Source organism: Mixophyes fleayi, chromosome 2 (assembly GCF_038048845.1).
Source record: "Mixophyes fleayi isolate aMixFle1 chromosome 2, aMixFle1.hap1, whole genome shotgun sequence".
NCBI classification, from domain to species: Eukaryota; Metazoa; Chordata; class Amphibia; order Anura; family Limnodynastidae; genus Mixophyes; species Mixophyes fleayi.
Genome location: NC_134403.1, coordinates 333,169,859 through 333,191,018, shown reverse-complemented (window position 1 = coordinate 333,191,018; position 21,160 = coordinate 333,169,859). Strand labels below are relative to the sequence as shown.

The 21,160-nt window shown below is 42.5% G+C and overlaps 1 protein-coding gene across 2 annotated transcripts in view; it reads right to left on the bottom strand.

The window, feature by feature from the left end:
- PIGL (phosphatidylinositol glycan anchor biosynthesis class L) overlaps positions 1–21,160 on the bottom strand; it is a 130,326-nt gene that overhangs the window by 41,644 nt on the left and 67,522 nt on the right. Inside the window, exons 3-6 of one of the 2 annotated variants that reach the window (XM_075196935.1) lie at positions 13,284–13,374; positions 7,737–7,804; positions 6,195–6,228; positions 5,401–6,108 (exon numbers count right to left, since the gene is read on the bottom strand). In XM_075196935.1, coding sequence (XP_075053036.1) covers positions 5,884–6,108; positions 6,195–6,228; positions 7,737–7,804; positions 13,284–13,374 — 418 coding nt within the window. In that variant the 3' untranslated portion in view covers positions 5,401–5,883. Of the gene's footprint in view, positions 1–5,400; positions 6,109–6,194; positions 6,229–7,736; positions 7,805–13,283; positions 13,375–21,160 lie in introns of those variants that run through there. The other variant, XM_075196934.1, reaches the window with a different exon arrangement.

Here is a 21,160-nt window from a genome sequence, read left to right as displayed (position 1 = left end):
ACCTTCAAACCAGCTGCCAAGAACAAAAAAGCTGATGCCTTATCTAGAGCCTTTGCTACATCCTCTGATATAGAAGAGGTTTCCAACCATACCATTCTAGACCCCAAATGTATCTCACTGGCTGCTTCATCCACCAAAACGCTACCATTTGGGAAGACCCTCGTGCCTCCTACTCTAAGGAGGAAAATCCTTTCGTGGTTCCATGCCTCTCGTTTTTCTGGACACGCCGGTGAACACAAGACTTTTGAGATCCTCTCTCGAAGTTACTGGTGGCCTTCAATGAGGAGAGACGTCAAAGAGTTCATTGCTTCCTGTGAATTATGTTCGCAATTCAAATCCTCCCGCAGAACCCCAGCAGGGTTGCTGCGACCACTACCCATTCCGTCCAAACCATGGACCCATATTAGTATGGATTTCGTTACTGACTTACCACCTAGTAAGAACCATAACACTATTTGGGTCGTAGTGGACAGATTTTCGAAGATGGCTCATTTCATCCCTCTGTCTGGTTTGCCTTCCTCGTCTATCCTGGCTGAACATTTCATTAAAGAGATCTTCCGTATCCATGGATGTCCATCTGAGATTGTGTCTGATAGAGGAGTACAATTCGTGTCCAGATTCTGGCGAGCCCTTTGTAAAACCTTGGGCATACGATTAGCACTCTCATCTTCTTACCATCCACAATCCAATGGACAAACCGAACGTGTCAATCAAGATCTTGAGACTTTTATAAGGATATTTTCATCAGCCAATCAAGACAACTGGGTAGAGTTACTCCCTTGGGCTGAGTTCGCCCATAACAACATGTACCATGAGTCATCATCCAAAACTCCATTCTTTGTGGTCTACGGTCACCATCCGTCTTTTCCGGAATTTCCTGCCCTCCCGCCCACCCAAGTTCCTGCGGTGGAGACTGTTTGTCAGACCTTTAAAAATATCTGGTCTCAGGTTAGAACCTGTTTGAAGAAGACATCTGTCAAATATAAATCTTTCGCTGATAAGAAGAGGCGGGCTATTCCACCACTAAAAATTGGAGATCGTGTCTGGTTATCCACAAAAAATATTCGTTTGAAGGTTCCATCCATGAAATTCGCCCCTCGTTTTATTGGTCCATATAGGATCATTCAAGTTATCAATCCAGTATGTGTGAAACTCCTTCTTCCTAAGAGTCTTCGGATTTCTAATGCCTTCCATGTATCTTTGCTCAAACCTCTTATTATCAACCGTTTTTCAACTCCTCCCTCAGCTCCGCAGCCAGTTCAAGTCCATCAGGAGGAGGATTTTGAGATTACCGAGGTACTAGATGCAAAAATTTCGCGAGGAGTCCTCCACTTCCTCGTTCATTGGAAGGGCTTTGGTCCTGAGGAGCGCTCTTGGATCAAAGCTGAAGATCTTAATGCTCCTGCCCTTTTGAAGAAGTTTTACTCCAAAAATCCGGACAAGCCCGGTTCCAGGCGTTCTGTGCCCACCTTTAAAAGGGGGGGTACTGTCACTCACCGGACCGTGAGTGCCTCTTCCCGGACATTTAGGAACCGTGGCCGTCCACCATCCTGAGGGTCTGCGCATGCGCAGCCCTTTTCTATACTTCAGTGTATACCCCTTTAACTTAATTGGCAGATCAGGCAACCTCCCTATATTAAGCACCTGTGGTCACTACCACGTTGCCTGATCTTGGAGTCTCATTCCTCATGAGTCTCTGAAGGTGTTCCTGTATTACTTGTGTATTCAGTGCTGCTGATTCCTGTGGTTTCCAAACCACTTCTACTACTGTGGTTCCATACCACTTCTACCATCAACTTTATCATCATGACTGTTTGCTGATTCCTATCCGCTGCCTCCGTGCACTACAGTCTTCTACACCACTTCAACGTTATTTTATATCAATGTGACTGTTTGCTCATTGCTATCCGCTGCCTCCGTGCACTCCAGCTTTTACCTCACTCACCTGCTTCTCATCAAGTCTGTTTGCTGATTTCTATCCGCTGCCTCTGTGCACTACAGTCTCCTGCTTGCAACTCGCCTGTGTTCAACATCGTGACTGCCAGCTGACTACTATCCGCTGCCTCTGTGCACTACAGTCTCCTGCTTGCAACTCGCCTGTGTTTAACATCGTGACTGCCAGCTGACTACTATCCGCTGCCTCTGTGCACTACAGTCTCCTGCTTGCAACTCGCCTGTGTTCAACATCGTGACTGCCAGCTGATTACTATCCGCTGCCTCCGTGCACTACACTCTCATCTCATCTTTGCTGTGACTTCCTCGAGACTGCCGCTTTTCATTACCATCTGCTACACTTCGTGATCTACAGCTCCGGCCCTGCGCTGCACTCCTGTTTCCCATCGCTGTTGGTTCCTGTGGTTGCTACTGGTTACCTCCGTGTGCCGCTGAGTCCTGCCGCTGTGGTCAGCGCTATCGTCCATCTCCTGCTGATCCACTCTCCACGCCTTCACGTGTTCCACTGGCCTCTACCCTCCTGTCAGCATTGGATTTGTATCTCTTCTACTACCCTCTGCTGGATCATCTCCATTCTCCTGGGTTTCCTATGAGTCCAGTTCCACGTGTTGCTGACTCCTGTGGATTCGTGTCCCTGTCGGTCTACTCACCTGTGCGCTGCACCTGCTAGACCGCTGCTTCTCCTATCCAGGGACTTCCTATCCAGTCGGCCTCCAGCCGCTCAGGTACCGCTGCAATCCCATCTGACTGCTACTGCTGAACCACGGTATGCATACTTCTCATTGACTGTGCTGTGTATTGCATATCTTGCTGGACTGTGTTTGGTTCTCTCTGGAGTCTGCTATCCGCTGAGTCTATTGCCATCATTGACTGTGTTATCATTGTGCTGGACTACTTCAAGAGACTTTCTAGATTGCAGACCTGATCAGTCATTTACATATATATATACCTATATTGTGCATATTACTGTGGATCGTGTATAAGGTGCCTGTGTATATCCTGTGTTGCAGTCTTCCCCCGTGCACCTCCTCACATATATATGCAGTGGTACAACTTGCTGATGTCAGACCACTGATCCCTGTTTCCGGTATCACCTGTTCCATTATCCTCTCACAGAGCAGTGGTACAACTTGCTACCGCAGACCACTGACTACCTGGATACCTCCACTTGGATTCCATTCCTTCACTCAGACAGCGGTACAACTTGCTACCCGCAGACCGCTGACTCTCATCACCTCCTTGTTTCTGTTGGACATTCCACCTCACTATAGCAGTGGTACAACTTGCTATCGCAGACCACTGACTACCTTCACGTGTCCTTGTCCATACAGTTCCTTGTGTATCATTACCTCATTATTACCAGTGTTGCTAGTCATAGACTTTCCTGAGCATCTCATCGGCCATCATTTCATGTTCCGTGATCACCCAGCTACCAGAGTACCCTATTACCATCTACATTGCTCTGGTAAGCCTACCATCTGGTGATCCCTGGGTAAAGACTCCTAGTGCCCGTGACACTTACACTTGTTACTGCAATTGTCATTTTGTGGTGCTGTTTATAAACAACCCCTCAGATTAAGGCTCACGCCCACCTGTTATCAGGGCCGTCTTTCCCATTGGGCACAATATATAAAAAAAAAACCTGGAAAAAAAAAAAAAAGACAATACTTACCTTGCGGTCAGCTGGCGATCCGGCTCCCTCCATGGTTTCCTCCTCCGTACGGTGCTCGCAGTGCATGTCGGGCGTGACGTCATCACGCCCGCCTGACATCCATGGCGGAGCGCGACGGAGGAGGAGACCATGAAGGGAGCCGGATCGCCAGCTGACCGCAAGGTAAGTATTGTCTTTTTTTTTTTTTCCAGGTTTTTTATTTTTTTTGCTGCCTCCGACGGGCCCCCCTGGGCTGCAGGGCCCATATATATATATATAATAATATTTTTTTATATATATATATATATATATATATATATATATATATATATATATATATATATATATAATAATATTTTTTTATATATATATATATATATAATAATATTTTTATATATATATATATATATATATATATATATATATATATATATATATGTATATATAGGGGCCCCGGTGCACTGCTGTGCCCGGGGGCCCCAAGATGTTAAGAGGGCCCTGCCTGTTATATACAGTCTTGGCCAACAATATCGGCACCCTTACAGATTTTTCTAACAATGCACCATTACTTCCAGGAAATTGTTGAAATGAAAAAAACTTTAGTATCTTTGTACTTCTTTGGTTTGCAGTGAAATAAAACAAAAAAAGCAGAAGAAATTACTAAATCTAACCTTATACTACACATAAATCCTTAAATGGGCCTGACAAAATAATTGGCTCCTTTTAGAAGTAATTAGAAATAATTAGATTGTCCTTCACTTTGGAACTGAACTGACCTCTGTTAGTAGCCGGTGGCTGCCATACAAAATCACTCATAGAATAGAGAAAAGGACTCATCCTCCTGTTTTATAGTCACTGGGCCTGAGTCACTAAGGCACACATATCAGGCACATTGTGCGTTCGTGTGAAACCGCACGGAACTGTCCACTGTATACTCCAGAAGTCAACAAGACACGGTTCGCCACATACGCTGCTTAATGACTTCAGGAGCAACAGCTTTTACGTTATGTGCACACTGGCGTGCGGTGCACATCTGCCTGTATTAGTACAATATGCATCCGCTAGGTACTTTCCGGCTCTACGTACGTCAGTGAACGCTTTGCATTTAAACGTGCATTGGAACATTGCTGTGCAGCTCTCAGGCGTTCTTTCGTGTTATACTGACTACCCTTGTTTGTTATTTACCATACAATACAGAAATGTTGAATGAAATATTCTACAGTGATGGTTGTGTTGTGGTTGTTGTAATTTACAATAAAATATGTGTCCCCCTTTTTTTTAATGCTACTTTGTTCACCTATAGGCACCAGTGGTCTCTGTGTATCAGAACATGCTGGCACTTGTGTATTCCAAAGTGTCAGGATGCCCATTGCCCTGGCAGCCATGAATAGGTGCTTGTTGTTACTACAATTGGCAAACTTTGCCACTAGGCCTGGCACTAATAGGAGGTTCGCCCCTATTATTGAGAGACCGCGCCCGGTCTGCTACCCCATCGCCCTTTAACCCACTGCTGGACATAATTAACGCACTGTTACACCCCACACCCACCACCCAGGGTTGTGCGAAGAGTCCTAATGCTATCAGCTTGGAGCTGGGTACAGCTTGTAGGGGGTTGGGGGGAGGGGCCCAGCATTTATTGCTTCAAAAATATTAATACCCATTTTTAAAACATAAATGAAACACACACACAAGCTTTTCAAATTAAATAAACAATTTTATTTACAAAATAACGTAATAAAACTTTTTTAAAGTAAATTCAATTTTTTTTGCTTTTTTTTTTTTAGATTCCTTGTATTTTTTTAGTTTGTGTTTAGTTAGTTTGGCAGCATTTCTTTTTTTTTTTTTCAATTGTAAATGTTGCCAATAGGCTGCTAAGCAGAGTCTCACCCTCCAGGCTACAATTTTCAAGCCAGTCACTGCTGTACCAGCCTGCTGCACACAAGACAAGAAGTGTGGGTACAGATTCCCCACAGGGGGTACTTAGCATGCCCTCTGGTATTGTATACTGTGACCATGGGAATGGAATACTGTTTCACATGTTAATGTTTCTGCTGGAAAAAAAAATTGCCAAAATTCCACTACATTACAATAACCCGATGCTTACTTTCTTCAACCAGCACCTGTAGCTGCTCAGTCGGTTCAGGTTGGCTCCTGAAGAACATTGGGGAGTTGAACAAACTGTGTCTCTCTTCCAGAGCTGCCTCCTCCTCCTCCCGCAGCAACTGGTCATGTGACCCCTCCTCACGGCAGTATTGCTGTCGAGATGTTGTTCATTGGCTCTAGGTCACTATGCACAGCATAAACCGCAAGGTGTCCAGGATGACATGAGGCGGGAGCCGATAACGACGGACTACCTCAGCATCAGACATCCCAAAGAGGCTGACACATGGCCTGAAAACATGCTCCCTGGTCCAGCAATGATGGACTAGTTGCTGGCTTTGGATGGGTTGACAGCTGTTGCCATCCTGCGCTGCCACATGTGCCTCGGCCTGTTCTATGAAACGCTATATTTGAGAGAGAAGGAAGAAAGTGTTCAAAAATATATTACTTCATGTCTTGTTTGCACATTAAATATTTATAATATACTTACACCTACACGTGGGTTACCAAGACTCATAATGGGACTGTAAAACATAAGAATAATATTTTTTTTACAAAGAAAACACAATTATGCATCATGCATACATTTAGAAAATAATACAAGTTGAATCAGCAAGGAGTAAAGAAAAAATACAATACAGTATTAAACAGCCACATCACTAAGCCATAACATGAAACAAAGTAAGAAACAAAATAACAAAGTGACACATTACTAGGGGGATAAATGTATGAGCAAACAAAAACACTAAAAAAAAACTAATCAAAAGCAATAAAATATTATTTTATTATTAAACAGGCACATTACAAAGCCATAGCATGAAACAAAGGCAAAAAAATATGACAAAAAATAAATACCTTGTTAATTGATTGTAGTCTCCGAGAACTGAACACAACAGAGTTCAAATAATAGCAGATGCATATGAAATGGCAGCATACAGCGTATTGTTCTTCATATAGCGGTGTTTAATGAGCGGAATGTATGCAGGTGAGTAGCGAGCATACGTCACGTTACATTACCGAGCTAGTGTACTGTTGTGTATGTTGGCGGTTGGCCGTGGGAAGTTAAACTAGACCCCTAGCAGGTGCACACTTTATGCAGTAAAACACGCTGCTACCTAAGTTAGCCCAACCCTGACTTGGACGTCACTGCACAGGAACGCTCTCATTGTCCATCCACAACGGCACCACGCTCATTTACTCCCCTGTTTACACCCCAAAATCGTAGTCCGTAGCAAGTGCCCGTTGACTGTGCATACGTCGCAGGCTTGCGTTTGTTGACGATCGGTTGTCCTGGTTGTGAGCATGCGCAAACGGGATTTGCGATCGATAGGCACAAAAAACAGAAATACGTGCCTTAGTGACTTAGGCCTACTGTGTTTACTGCAATGAGCATGGAGAAAATAAAGATCAGAGGCAGATATAAGAGGGTTGTAGGGGAGAGTATTTTGAGAGGAGGTTTGAGATGTATGAACGGGTGGTGTTGTTGAGGGCTTTGTAGTTGAGTGTGAGTAATTTAACTTGGATTCTGGAGGATATGGAAAACCAATGTAGGGACTTGCTGAGTGTTGGGCAGGGTGGATTTATGTGGGGTCGGTGGTTGAGAGGAGTGTCAGGTCGCAATAGTTGAGGAAGAAGATAATGACAGAGCAGATAAGGTCTCATGGGAAAGGAGTACCACCTTTGTTTTCATGTCTGCAATTATGTCCGTCTTATGTATGTTCCCCACGTCCAGGTAGCGGAGACATGTGACCTTTTACAAATCATCAACAATATTAATAATAATAGTACTATGATGATAAAATCTACCTTACTGATTGGTACCAGGAGACATAATAAATAACTCTACATCTTGAAGATAAGGCTACATGAGGAATCACTGTTACTGATTTGAATAAGAGATATGATGAACTCTTTCTTACTAGTTTGAATAAGGACATATGATTAAGCACACACCGATATTGTTTTTTATAAGAGGATATGATGAAACACTTAGTTACACAGTTGTATACAGAAATATAATGAAGAAAACTACCTTACGGCGTTATACAAGGAAATGTGGTTAGAATGTCCGCTCACACCTCTTTCATCAAACGTGATCACCTGGGGAAGAGATCATAGAGGTTAATAACCTGAAGTGAGGAAACAAACAGCTCTGACTGGAGTAAATACTGCAAAGAATTAGTTTGTAATAGGACAATGTTGTACACAGAGCCATCTTAACAACATTATGGGCCCCCGGGCAAAGCAGTGCACCGGGGCCCCTAGATATAGATATATACAGATACAGATATAGATATATAGAGATAGAGATAGATAGATGTACTTGCTCAGTGACCCTTGAAGGTTTTTTTTGCAGGTTTTTTTTCTTTTGCAGGATTATTTATTCTCATTAAGAGCTCTGCATACGGGGCCCCCTTGCCCATGGGCAGGGGCGGACTGGGAACATAAAGTGGCCCTGGAAAAAAAATCTGGAAGTGGCCTCATGTGGGCGGGACCAAATCAAGTGTAGGCAGGGCAAGCACAAAAAGAGGCATGATTAATACAAAGTTGATTATGCCATCAGAGGGCTGAACATTGCTAGACTGCCCATTACATATCACCATTGTCCCAACATTCCCTCTCATGGGACAGAGCCCTAAATCAGGACTGTCCTGCTGAAATTGGGACATAGTTGGGTGGTATATTGGTTCACCCACATAATGGCTGCCTCCTCTGTGTACAAGTGATGGGTACACTAATACATAGAAAGTAGGACAAAATGAGCAACTAAACTTAGCAGTAGCAACCCATAACCCCACAAATAAATTAATAGCACCCACCATTAAATAATTAGCTCAAACCTGCAGTCCACCATTAAATTAACACCCAAATAAAAGTAGAGAACATCCACAGCCCCCAAATAAATGAATAGCATTTACATTTAATACATATACCTATTTCCCACAACCATCACTGGCATTAAATAATTAAAATTCCATTTAACATCATTCTTCCCAAACTCACCCCCCCCCCCCCATTCAATTAAGAGCCCCTAAACCATCCCATCTTAAATAGGCCCCGCTATTAAATTAAAATGCCCCACCATCACTCCACAAACAAAATAGCACCCATTAATTAGCCACCACCTATCTCACACCCATATTACAATGCCACAAGCCCCCTTTGCCAACACAAACACTACATTGCCACAAGCCCCCTTTGCCAACACACACCATTGTCACAAGCCCCCTTTGCCAACACACACCATTGTCACAAGCCCCCGTTGTCAACACAAACACTACATTTCCACAAGACCCCTTTGCCAACAAAAACACTACACTGCCATCAGCCCCTGCTGCCTTCACACACACATTGCCAACAGCCCCCGCTCCTGCCTTCATACACACACATTGCCATCAGCTCCCCCTGCTGCCTACAGACACACACATTGCCAACAGCCCCCCACTGCCTTCACACACATACATTGCCAACAGCCCCCCCGCTGCCTTCACACACATACATTGCCAACAGCCCCCCCTGCTGCCTACAGACACACACATTGCCAACAGCCCCCCACTGCTGCCTTCACATACCACATTGCCACCAGCCCCCCCTGCTGCCTTCACACACATACATTGCCATCAGCCCCCCCTGCTGCCTTCACACACATACATTGCCATCAGCCCCCCCTGCTGCCTTCACACACATTGCTGTCAGCCCCCTTCCCCTCACACACACTGGAATCAGCCCCCCTCTGCTCTCACACACACATTCTGGAACCAGCCCCCCCTCCACTCACACACACACACACTGCCAACAGCCCCTCCCCCCTGCCGCTGCACTCACACTTACCTTTCAGTCGCTTCCAGCTGCGCTTCTCTGCTCACATGGGACAGCATCTGTCACATGGTGCGCATCCCATGTGATATCTAGTTCTTGTGGGATAGGTCGCCCACAGGGGGGAGAGACATAAGATCTGTGGCCACTTGAAGGCCTTGTTAAAAAATAAATAAAAAAAATCAACGAAAAAAACAGTGAGGCGGCCTCATTAGGTCACAGGCCTACCGGGAAAGTTCCTTGTAAGGCCTATGACCAATCCGCCCCTGCCCATGGGGCCACCGGGCAGCTGCCCATCGTGCCCAATGGAAAAGATGGCCCTGGTTGTACATAGACAAAGCATGTTCTACCTCTCTACCGCCACTGCAAATTATGTGGTGCCATCCCCGTCAACAGGAGCAATCATGTCAATAACTGGTCCTACAAATCCTTTAGAGATACTAGGACCTGTAGAAAGAACTGCTACTGGGCAGCCGTGTTGACTGATTATTCTGCATATAGTGTGTGGTGTGTGGAAATAATACCGCTTTCAGATTGCTACCCCGGTAATATCTCAGGTATATGAACCCGAGATATTGCCGGGGGACAGATATAGCCTGTCAAATACCCAGGTAGACCGTGTTCACACTGAACATGGACCTGCCTGGGTCTCCATAGCAACATCACAAGAAGAGCTCTGATTGGCTCCTCTTGTGATTTTTTTTTTCAATGGGTGTCATTGAGACCCGGGTTGAAAATCCAGGTTGAAATAACCCTCAAAAAGACCTGGGTCTAATTGCCAGGTCATATGACCCAGATAAATGCAGGGACCCCCTTCAACACTAAGCCTAGACCTGGGTCATTGAGGCTCGCCCCAGCAAAAACCTGGATCTTTTAGGCAGTGTGAAAGGGGTATAAGTTGTTTAAACTGGAATGGTGTTTCATATCCTCCACAAAAGGTTATATGAATGATCAATCATTTATTAAACAAGCTGTAAGAACACTTCTACTATAAAAGTCATAAGTTGAGTTAATAGACAATGATGATAACTGGCAACAATTTGCTTACAATTACATATATTTGTACAAAGGGATAATTATCTCTTCCTGCCTAAGCTGCTTGTACAATGAGGGAAGACTGTGTTGCAGTTTGTTTTGTTATTGATAACAGTTTCAGTTATATGAGTCAATCATGAGAACACAACTAGCTAGTTCCTCACATCCTTGTCTCTGCACATCTAGGGACATATTTAAAAGAAAACATTGTAAAAAAAATATATCATTTATCTGCACAATAAAGAAAAGAGCAAAGAGGATGGAGTTTCTGCATAAAAACAGACAAGCAGATAGACCAATTGATGCAAAACATGTTTAAAAGCAAGAATTTTTTTTAGAGCAGCTACATATATTCATATAAAACTGAGTAAAACTTCAACATTTTATATTAAATTATATTCTAAAATAGATCTCTTTCTCTCGTTAATGACTCTAAATATGCCATTCCATTGATAATAAAAAATAATTTTGACGTTGATTTGTGATCTTCCCAGTTTCTGCCACTAGAGGGTGCATGTACTGCACTAACAGGGGTTTAGTTTCCCATGCTTGCCCTACTGTAAGAAACAAAACACAAAAAGACTAAGGACAGATAATTAATCAGTGTTTCTGTTGCCTGCAAGGAAGATTCAATGTTTATCATTATTATTGGTATATAAAGCTCTGTGCAAAGTAAACTGTACATGCAGGCATTATAACAACAACACAATATTACCATTTACACTATAATAAGGGTAATCAGGATTCATTTACACTGTACTCAGTCTGCTCAACAGAATTTACAATCACAAATCTATAAATAGAATGTGAGCGGTAAATCCCTTACTTTTCAATGAAAACACAATCTTATGTATATGCTCCCTTTAAGGGGCCTCATTACCATGTAGCATATTTGCTATTTGAACCGAGTTAAAAAGAAACTGGTAATCTTATTAAGAGTCTGAAAAAACATTCTGTTGACACTAATGACATTCCTTAGAAAACAAAACGGTTTAGCTCTTCTCTCTGTTGTTGTAATATAATTAGGCTCAGGAGTGAGGTCACATTAGTCCTCCCATGGAAGGTAACTACTAAAAGCAGAGTGAGACAAATTTCCAGACATCCAGGGTAAAGCTCAGTAAAAGTCAGTGCTATTAAGTGAAGCTGTTTAATCCCCAGCCCTGTATAAATGTATCATTGTGATTACATATCAAGTAAAAAGATACAGGTTTGTGATGGGATTTTAAACTGTAACATACACAATTTGATTTTAAAGTTTTAATAAATATATGATACTAACAAGATCTGCCATCCTATCAACTTTTTATTTTTCCCTCCCCCTCTTGGTGCACCCTCCCATTTTGTTGTTTCTATATACATACGAGATTGTCGTTCTCGAAGAGGTGTCACGACAGGAGTGAGATATATAGAACTTATCTTTTGAATATAATATGGAAGTCCTACATGGTTGGAGCGCAAATGGTCTATTTTGTTGTTTGTATTTTTAACTGTAGTTGATAAATTAGAATAAAGTCAAAACGTAATGCCTATCTGTAATATTCACCTTTTTATACTGGGTAAAATGCAAGTGCAAATAATGAAAGCATTTTGGCCAGTGGCCACTTGCATTAATATTTTTTTCACACCATTAAACCCATGCATGTGGGTATGGGGGTGGTACATATTGGTTCCAATGTCTCCATGCCTAGGGTTTTTGGATGCTGCCTGCTCTATTCACTCACATTCAAAGTGAATGCCATGTGGTCAATGGAAAACGCCAGTGACACCACCTATCAAATGCCCTCTCCTAAGCTGATATTTAGCTTGGAAACCTTGCATGTGGTACTAAAACATTGAAATATGGCAGAGGAGATCCAGCTGCTCGTACTGAGTGCTGAGCTGCTGTCTTGTCTGGTTTGGCCATTTACAGGTGCATAGGCAAACCGAGGGGGGGGGGTTTACTAGGGCCTGGAAATCCCCCTCCAAGCCTGGGGCACTGTATAATTGAGGTGGCTGGACCGTGCTCACGATTCACCCAGCTCTGCTTGAAAAGGGAGAGCTGCGTGCACATAACAGTAGTGCACGCAGCATTGCCCATGTATATTATGGGGAAAGGAAGAGTTGGAGAGCAGCCAAGCACGGTCTAAAATTATAGCCACATCCCCATGCAGGCTGGTCACACCCACTGGTGGCGTGGTGTGGAGACCCCCCTCTAGAAATCCTGCGTTTGCCCCTGGGGTGTAGCCAAATTAGACTGTGATCATGGCAAAGTTGCAGCAATATGTGTGTGGCCGGAATAACTTGTTCCTGCTATCTGTGTCACCCTTTAATGAGAGCTATTTAAAAACAGGGTTGTAATTATAGACAAACTAGACAACAGGCACTATTTGACAGGAAGTGCACAGAAATAATTTTACATTAATTTTATTACCTCTATATTTGGTACTTGGTGTTTGCAATGATTTCAATAATTGGCTAGCAGTTTCATAGGTAACAGAAATAATGTGTATACTGTTGTAGATTACAACATGGCACAGTGATATGACAAGTGTTTGAAAGGGGAATAAAATTTCTGACCCGTTTAGCTGCTGTTTGCAAAGTGACACTTGTGGGATGTTTGCGGTTTGTAATGAACGGGAAGAAAATACTCTAAAATACTCTTTTAAGAAGCAGAGAAAATTCAGGATATGTAAAAGCACCATATATATAATAACATTAAAGAACAGTCATTGTTTGTGAATGAACTCACCAGATCGATGTTCTTCTCTTGTATATGGTTTATAATGAGAGAAGAGAGGAGAACCTGGTCCCACGGTGTACTGGGATGGTCAGGAAGGTCACTGGAAGGGAACAGTGTGGAAATGAAAATGGGACTTTATTACTTACAAAGTTACAAAAGTAGCATATAAGTACTATTATTGGGATGTTCTACATATGTTCCACAGTTACATGATCGACATGGATATGGTCGACACTATAATAAAGACAGAGTTGTAAAGTCGACAATGATGACATCTACAGTATTATTAGGTCGACAATAATATCCGTAACCTTAACCCCAACCCTAACCATATAATACTGTCTACATTTTACTGTCTACATGTTACCTAGCCGGCGACCATATACCGATTATTGTGACCAGGAGCTAAAATTAAAGATACAAATTATAATTTAGGTCTTTTCTTATTATTTTAATATGTAAATTAGTGTTCAGATTAGATTTAACATTCAGCAGGATTAATAGTACTAAGACAAATCCAAAAATATGAATTTTGTGCATCCCTACCTCCAGATATACAGAAACATTTCCCTTTATAATGCCGCCAGGTGGATTTTATCTCTGGCAATCGCCAGGGCATGGAAATATTACAGTAACTCAGGGAGTATTAAGGCCTCACCCGTGCCAACCAGGATTTCCTTCCCAACAGCCACAACACAAGCAAACACTTCAGGGCTCTATATGTGCGGCTCATTTGTATCCAGTAACTGTCAATGTGGTGATCCCCATCACCAAATAGTTATTAAAGATCCTGCCATTAGAACTCCTAGGAGTAAATGTATTATCTCTGTGCTGCTGCAATATCACAGATTTTCGTCAATTTTGCCATCTGAATTTAAACCGGCAATTTAATTAAAGTCAGAACCCATTTATCAAACTGCAGGTTTGAAAAAGTGGAGATGTTGCCTATAGCAACCAATCTAATTGTAGCTGTCATTTATATAGTACATTCTACAAAAAAACTAGAATCGGATTGGTTGCTATAGGCAACATCTTCACTTGCAGCTTGATAAATTTACCCCCTTATTTTTGCCTTTATTAAATTGCCGTTTTAAATTCGGCCGGTAAAATCACCTAAAATCAAATCTGCAACACTGCAGGATAGTACATTTACCCACTAGTATACAGTATATTAGCCATTATAGAAATATTCCTTGTTACCTGGCCGTAAAGCACAAAACCCAAATATGAGAACTTTTCTAAGGTTCTGTGACACAAAACAACACACTATAGACAATAAAAAACAAATACGTTTGTGATCTCCTCTATTAACTTGAATGTCACGAAAGAAGTATTTCTGTAGATCACTCCAGCAGAACTCACATGTTTAAAAATGAAGAATTAATTACACATATTTTGGATATGAATAAAAAGGGTCCACAAATCCGAACAACAGGGTCAAATAACAATATTACATGAGAGGCCAACACTGCTGATATATTTTACTCTCCTCGGTCAGGTTTTCTACACATACATAACAATTCTCAAGTCTAGATGGAGGTGTTAGGTTTAGTAATAGCTGGGATAGTTAACACCATCAAATCCAGAACATGGGCAGAAATATCAGAGGTTGCAGCTATACCAAAGCTAAGCAAGGATAGGGCCAACTTACCTTAATACACAGTATTAGTACAGTATCCATCTAGGCCCAATGAATTTTGTTTTGGAATTCAAAAAGGCCCCTATGTACCTGGAAAATCTTTGGCACACTTAAGAGGGGATTAGTTCCTAGTTATAGCATCAGACAAAGACAGATTATCAGCACTTTATACCATACTTGCCTACTTTTGGTTGTATCCGGGAGAGGGGCGTGTCCGGAGGGCTGGAGGGTGCGGGGCGCTGCCAATCCCGTCATTTGGAACCCCCGTGACAAATATGTCTTTTTGTCATGGGGAGCGGGGCCAAAATGACGCGATTCATCGTGAATCGCGTCATTTTAGTCCCGCAATTGCAGGATGCGGGAGACTTGCCAGCTCTCCGGGAGTCCGCGAGACCAACCCGAATTTCGGGAGTCTCCCAGACATTTTGGGAGAGTTGGCAAGTATGCTTTATACTATACTCTTAAGTAAAAGGAATTCTGTGATAATCTGTCTGAACCAGCCTCTGTCCCTGTCTCACATACTTATCCAGGGAACCTCCTGGGACTGCTCTAGGCCAAGATTGTTTACAGATTATTGTTCCACAAATACATGTATGGTTAATGGCCCTGTAACTAGAGACCTGTTCTGCTAGTTATAGATGGTCCTACAGTTATTTACAGAACAGATCAGTTTCTGTTTACAACAGACACTAAGTAATATGCTTAATTTAAGTACATTATTATTAGCCTTTATACTTTACAGAAAACATTTACATCAATCCCTGCCCTAGTGAGCTTACAGTCTAAATGATCTAACACACAACCTAACATTAACCTACCAATATGTTTTTGGACTGTGGGTGGAATCAGACACAGAGAGAACATACAAACTTCACACAGAGAGTGCCTATTCCCGACCATGGTGAGTGGAGTTTGTATGTTGTCCCCATGTTTGTGTGCGTTTCCTCTGGGTGCAGAGCTGCCATCAGAAACTCTAGGGCACAGTACTAATTAATCCGGCAGGGCCCCCCCCATACATGTCTCTTCCCTCTTCGCCATACATGCGTCCCCCTCCACCCAATCACAGTAAATGTCCCCCTCAACCCCCCAATCACAGTAAATGTCCCCCTCTCCTATCGTCCCCCGCCAATCACAATAAATGTTCTCCTCTCCTATCTCCCCATCTAATCACAGTAAGTGTCCCCCTCTCCTATCTCCCCCTCCCCTATCAAATGAATGCTCAATTAACTCAATTTCTCCTCCGCGATGCAGCTGCTCCCGGTCACTGATAGGCTGGGAGAGTGTCGCGCAGTGATGACATCACTGCGCCGTGTGCTCCTAGCCTATCAGAGCCTGGGAGCAGCAGCATCGCGGAGGAAAAGGGGTTCGGTCGGTCCACTAAGGGACCCGGACAGTCTAGGGGGCCCGGACAGAAGGCTTGTCCGGGCCCCCTAGTCTGTCCGGGCCCCTCACAGCTGTACCGGTCATACCCGCCAGATGGCGGCCCTGTCAGGGTGCTCCAACAACATACTAATAGGTAAATTGGCTGCTGACAAATGAACACTAGTCTGTGTATATGTTAGGGAATTTAGACTGTAAGCTCCAAAGGGGCAGAGAATGATGTAAATGACAAATATTCTCTGTACAGCAATGCAGAATTGATGGAGCTATATAAATGGTGATGATGACGACGACCTGGGGTAAGGGAGCCCAAGTCACCAGCATCAAGTTCATTAAAGTCTGAGTTGCTTTCTCATATCATGTAACACTATACAGAATTATGGTACTATATGCTCCCTGTCCTGCACCAAAATATATTACTCTGAAATAAAAATAAGTTGAGACTCGACAAAGAAAAAAAAAGGGAAAAGAACTAAACACCAGCAAATATACATACACACATTTTTACATATATAATTTCCCTGTGGAGATCTGACTTCCTCTTTGTAATACTTTCCCATATTTTAACTTTTAAATTAGGCATCTTCATATATTTCCACATTTTGAATATCAACTTCTGCAGAGTAAGTTGTACTGTATACGTATGTGAAGGGAAATAAAGCAATCTGGAATACGGCAAAGTAAGTGCTATATCATATGTAAAGTTCTCCTCTTACATCATGTATGCATTTCATTTCACCTTAAACAGTGGCTTGCCTTGCAAAGTCAAGAAATAATGAGACACATTTAAAACTGGAGCAAGGGGAAAAGGTGATGTTGCCCATAGCAACTAATGCTAGGTTTGGTTCCGTTCTCTAAACTGCACTATAAAAATGTCAGAATCTGATTGGTTGCTATGGGCACCAGGGGGTAAATGTATTAATGTCCGGATTCTTCAACTCCGGCGTGTTCAGCGATTAAATTTAAAGCGGCACTGCCTTGTAAAGGGAAGTTTCCCTTTACAATGCAGCGCCGCTTTAAATTTAATCGCCAAAGACGCTGAACACGCCGGCGTTGAAGAATCCGGACATTAATACATTTACCCCCAGATTTCATGAATATCCAACAAACGTTTGCAAGAAGGTCCTCAGACTATTGCCATAATCTGATTATGGCAATAGACTATGACACACAGGCAGAAAGCAGTAAGACTTTACCATGCTATGTATTATTGGTGCCTGGGCCATGAATCTCCAGTTATGATCTAATATTAATACTGGCATGTTTTAGAAGAATAAAAGGTAATTGGTTATGGTCAACTGTCGCTACAACACAAGCCCGTGGGTTCATGGTGCCCAGCCTGCATGCTTGACTCCCTCAAAAATAATGAAGTAAGATTTATTTTGGGAAAAACTCCAAGCGAAAAATATTTAGGCATTATGGGAACTAAATAGGATAAGAAAGGATACATTTATATTATGTGTGACAAGCTACATAATGGCTTGGGGGTCTCTGCCTGAGTCTGCGGGGTCTGTTCTGTCTCTAGGATGGAGACAGAGACAGATAAAGGTCAGTTCAGTTCACTGGAACCCTACAGCTGAAAGAAACAAAATTAATGCTACCACCTTTAACCCTTCACTGACAGGGGTCACATGCTATTCATACATCTCTGCAGTCTGGGACTGGACTTAAACTCACTACACAAGTAATGTAATGTAATAGAAATGTGCGTTTTATTTATTTTGGCAAATTATCCATCCCTAGTGGTAGCAGCCTAATATAGCTAGGGAAAGAGCAATACCTGAAGAGGGGGCTGGGGAACACCCCTGGTAAAATAATGATGAGTCTTGCTGCTACAGGTGGAGAATAAAATTGTCCTTACAAAAGCAGCACAGCCAGCTAGGCAAGTTCATATTTGTAGTGTGTTTTAGGGTCGTGTTACACTTTTCAGCACATTAATTTTCTAGTAAGTGAATGTACCAACATGTTGCCAATCACAAATCACTTCTCTGCAGGGCAGGTGTGTGTAAGCATATAATACAAGGTACCGTCTAGAGCAGGGTTGTCCAACCCGCGGGCCGCATGCGGCCCAGCACGCCTGTAAATGTGGCCCAGAAGGAGTTTTGGTTGTGGCAAGGGGGCAGCACTGTTAATGGGAAAAAAAAATCCTGCAAAAAAAATAAAAGAAAATACTTTCCTTGCGGTCACGTCAGCTGGTACTCCGGCTCCCTCCCTTGTCTCCTCCTCCGTGTGGTGCTTGCAGTGAATGTCGTGATGTCATCACGCCCAACATCCATTGCGGAGCGCAGCACAGAGGAGTCACCCGCGCGAGAAGAACAATCAGCAGCACAGAATTGGAGAAAAGAAGAGAAGAGGACAGGAGAACAAGCTGATTAAAAGGTAAGTTAAGGGGGATTTTTTTTTATTACTTCAAGGGACGTTGACCAGTGAATAAAAGTCACCTGGTCCTGGAGCATCATGGACCTTATCTCCCTGCTACATACTTCTACTTGTATTACTAATGGGGCATTATATATTATTCTCTTTGGCCTATTATAAGTTGTTATCCCTTAACTAACATAGTGGTGTAATTAGCAAAACAGGTCACAATTTGGGGTCACAGTGATGTATATGTCAGGTACCGCAGGCCTGGTCAGGGCACCCTGATATACAATGCCTGGCTTAAATGCACTTTATTGATATTGCATCGAAACAATACAAAAAGTGATTATAGTATAATAACTAGAGAGGATTTTTTGAACAGGGCGATTGAAAGGTAAGTATAGGGGGATTTGAAAAAAAAAGTGATATATATATATATATATATATATATATATATATATATATCTTTTTTTCTCATATATATATGTTAACTATGTTTTCTATGGTTTTTTGGATGATCAGCTACCGTTATTGTTATTGTATCTTATGTGCGGCCCAAACCAACTCGTCGTCTTCCAATGTGGCCCAGGGAAGCTAAAAGGTTGGACACCCCTGGTCTAGAGGGACCTTGAAGCAACACAACTTCATATACATATACATATATATATACACACACACATACACATATATACACACACACACACCTATTTTTTCCCAGTTGACATGCTTGTATAAAATAAATGGTACATTACAAAAGAAAGGGAATGACAACAAATCAGAAATTCAGAAATAAGCTTTAATCAGTCTTGTGTATTGGACTGATGAAGGGAAAGTGTAAACTGGGGTAACAGCGTATTCAGTGTTATTAAACAAGCCTACAAGTGAGGACAGACCATGCCTATGGCTTCTTTTCTTAATTGGATTACATCGAATCCTTCCAACTGCAAATGTTTTTTCAATGTTAACACTGCCATATACAAGTAATAGGGATTTCACATCTAAAGTAAAACAACCTCTACATAGGATATGTATACTACTTTAGTGATCCAATTTCACAATATTACGCATTATTTTTTGGTTTCCGTGCTGGTAAACCTTAACTATTAAACACACTGTTTTTCCAACCTTTTTGCTAAAATGAATAACATTTTCCAGACATAATATGAAGCAGAGATGTCCAGTAGCTGGACTAAGACTGTTTAATTCTAGCTTTACATGCCAGAAACACCAGCAATAAATTGTCCAGGAAAACCTAGAGAGTGTCTATGTGAAATGACTTGAATGGAAACTATGTACCCAATGTGCTGGAGCCAACTGTCTAACAACATGTGATAGTATCTGTGAGCTGAAAGTCACCCAGTGGAGATAGAGCTGTGTGATGGATGGCAGCTGGGCACATTCTGTCTGTGTGACTGGGTCCTCCTGCCTCCCCCCCACCCCACGCTCCTTTGTCTGCTGGGTCCTGGCCTGCCAGGTCTCATGATGGATCAAGGTATAAATCACGTGTTGTACAAGAGGGAAGTCACCGTCAGCTCCCCTCCCCAGGGTCACCGTCAGCTCCCCTCCCCAGGGTCACCGGGGAAGCCAACCAGACAATGGTTTAACTCCATCTCAACCACAGTCTATTCACTTGTTAATGAAACTGTGACAACAAAGCTAGTCCACATGATTGACTACACGTAGGTTTTATCTGGACTAACATCAACAACTCATATAATATATATATGGAGATATATTTACACATCACTAAAGTCACATCATTTACCCCATCCCAAAACTGTAATATGCAAATAGTTTTTTAACATTTATTTTAGCTATCAAATGTATCTAACGAAAAGATCTAGAAAGACTAAGGTGGTCACCAGCACTGAGATGTTACATCCCAATATAAGTGTGTTTATTGATTATATAAAAAGAAGAAAAGACACATAGGGTCCAGGGGGGCAGCATGGTGGCTTAGTGGTTAGCACTTCTGCCTCACAGCAGTGGGGTTATGAGTTCGATTCCTGACCATGGGCTTATCTGTGCGGAGTTTGTATGTTCTCCCCGTGTTTGCGTGGGTTTCCTCCGGGTTCTCTGGTTTCCTCCCATATTCCAAAAACATACTAGTAGGTTAATTGGCTGCTTTCAAATTGACCCTAGTCTATGTGTGTGTGTGTGTGTGTGTGTGTGTGTGTGTGTGTGTGTGTGTGTGTGTGTGTGTGTGTGTGTGTGTGTGTGTGTGTGTGTATATATTAGGGAATTTAGACTGTAATCTCCAATGTGACAGGGACTGATATGAGTGAGTTCTCTGTACAGCGCCGCAAAATTAGAAGTGCTATGTAAATAACTGCTGCTGCTGATGATAGTGTGCAGTGTTAGAACTAATTATCTTCCTATCACTGCAATTTGCCATTACATTTTCGCCAGGGCAGCTGAACAATATAGCTCCATAACAATACTGGCTGCCAGTAGTAAGGGAGCCTTACAGCCTTGCCAACCAGTCGTGGGTCCATCTGTGCATGTG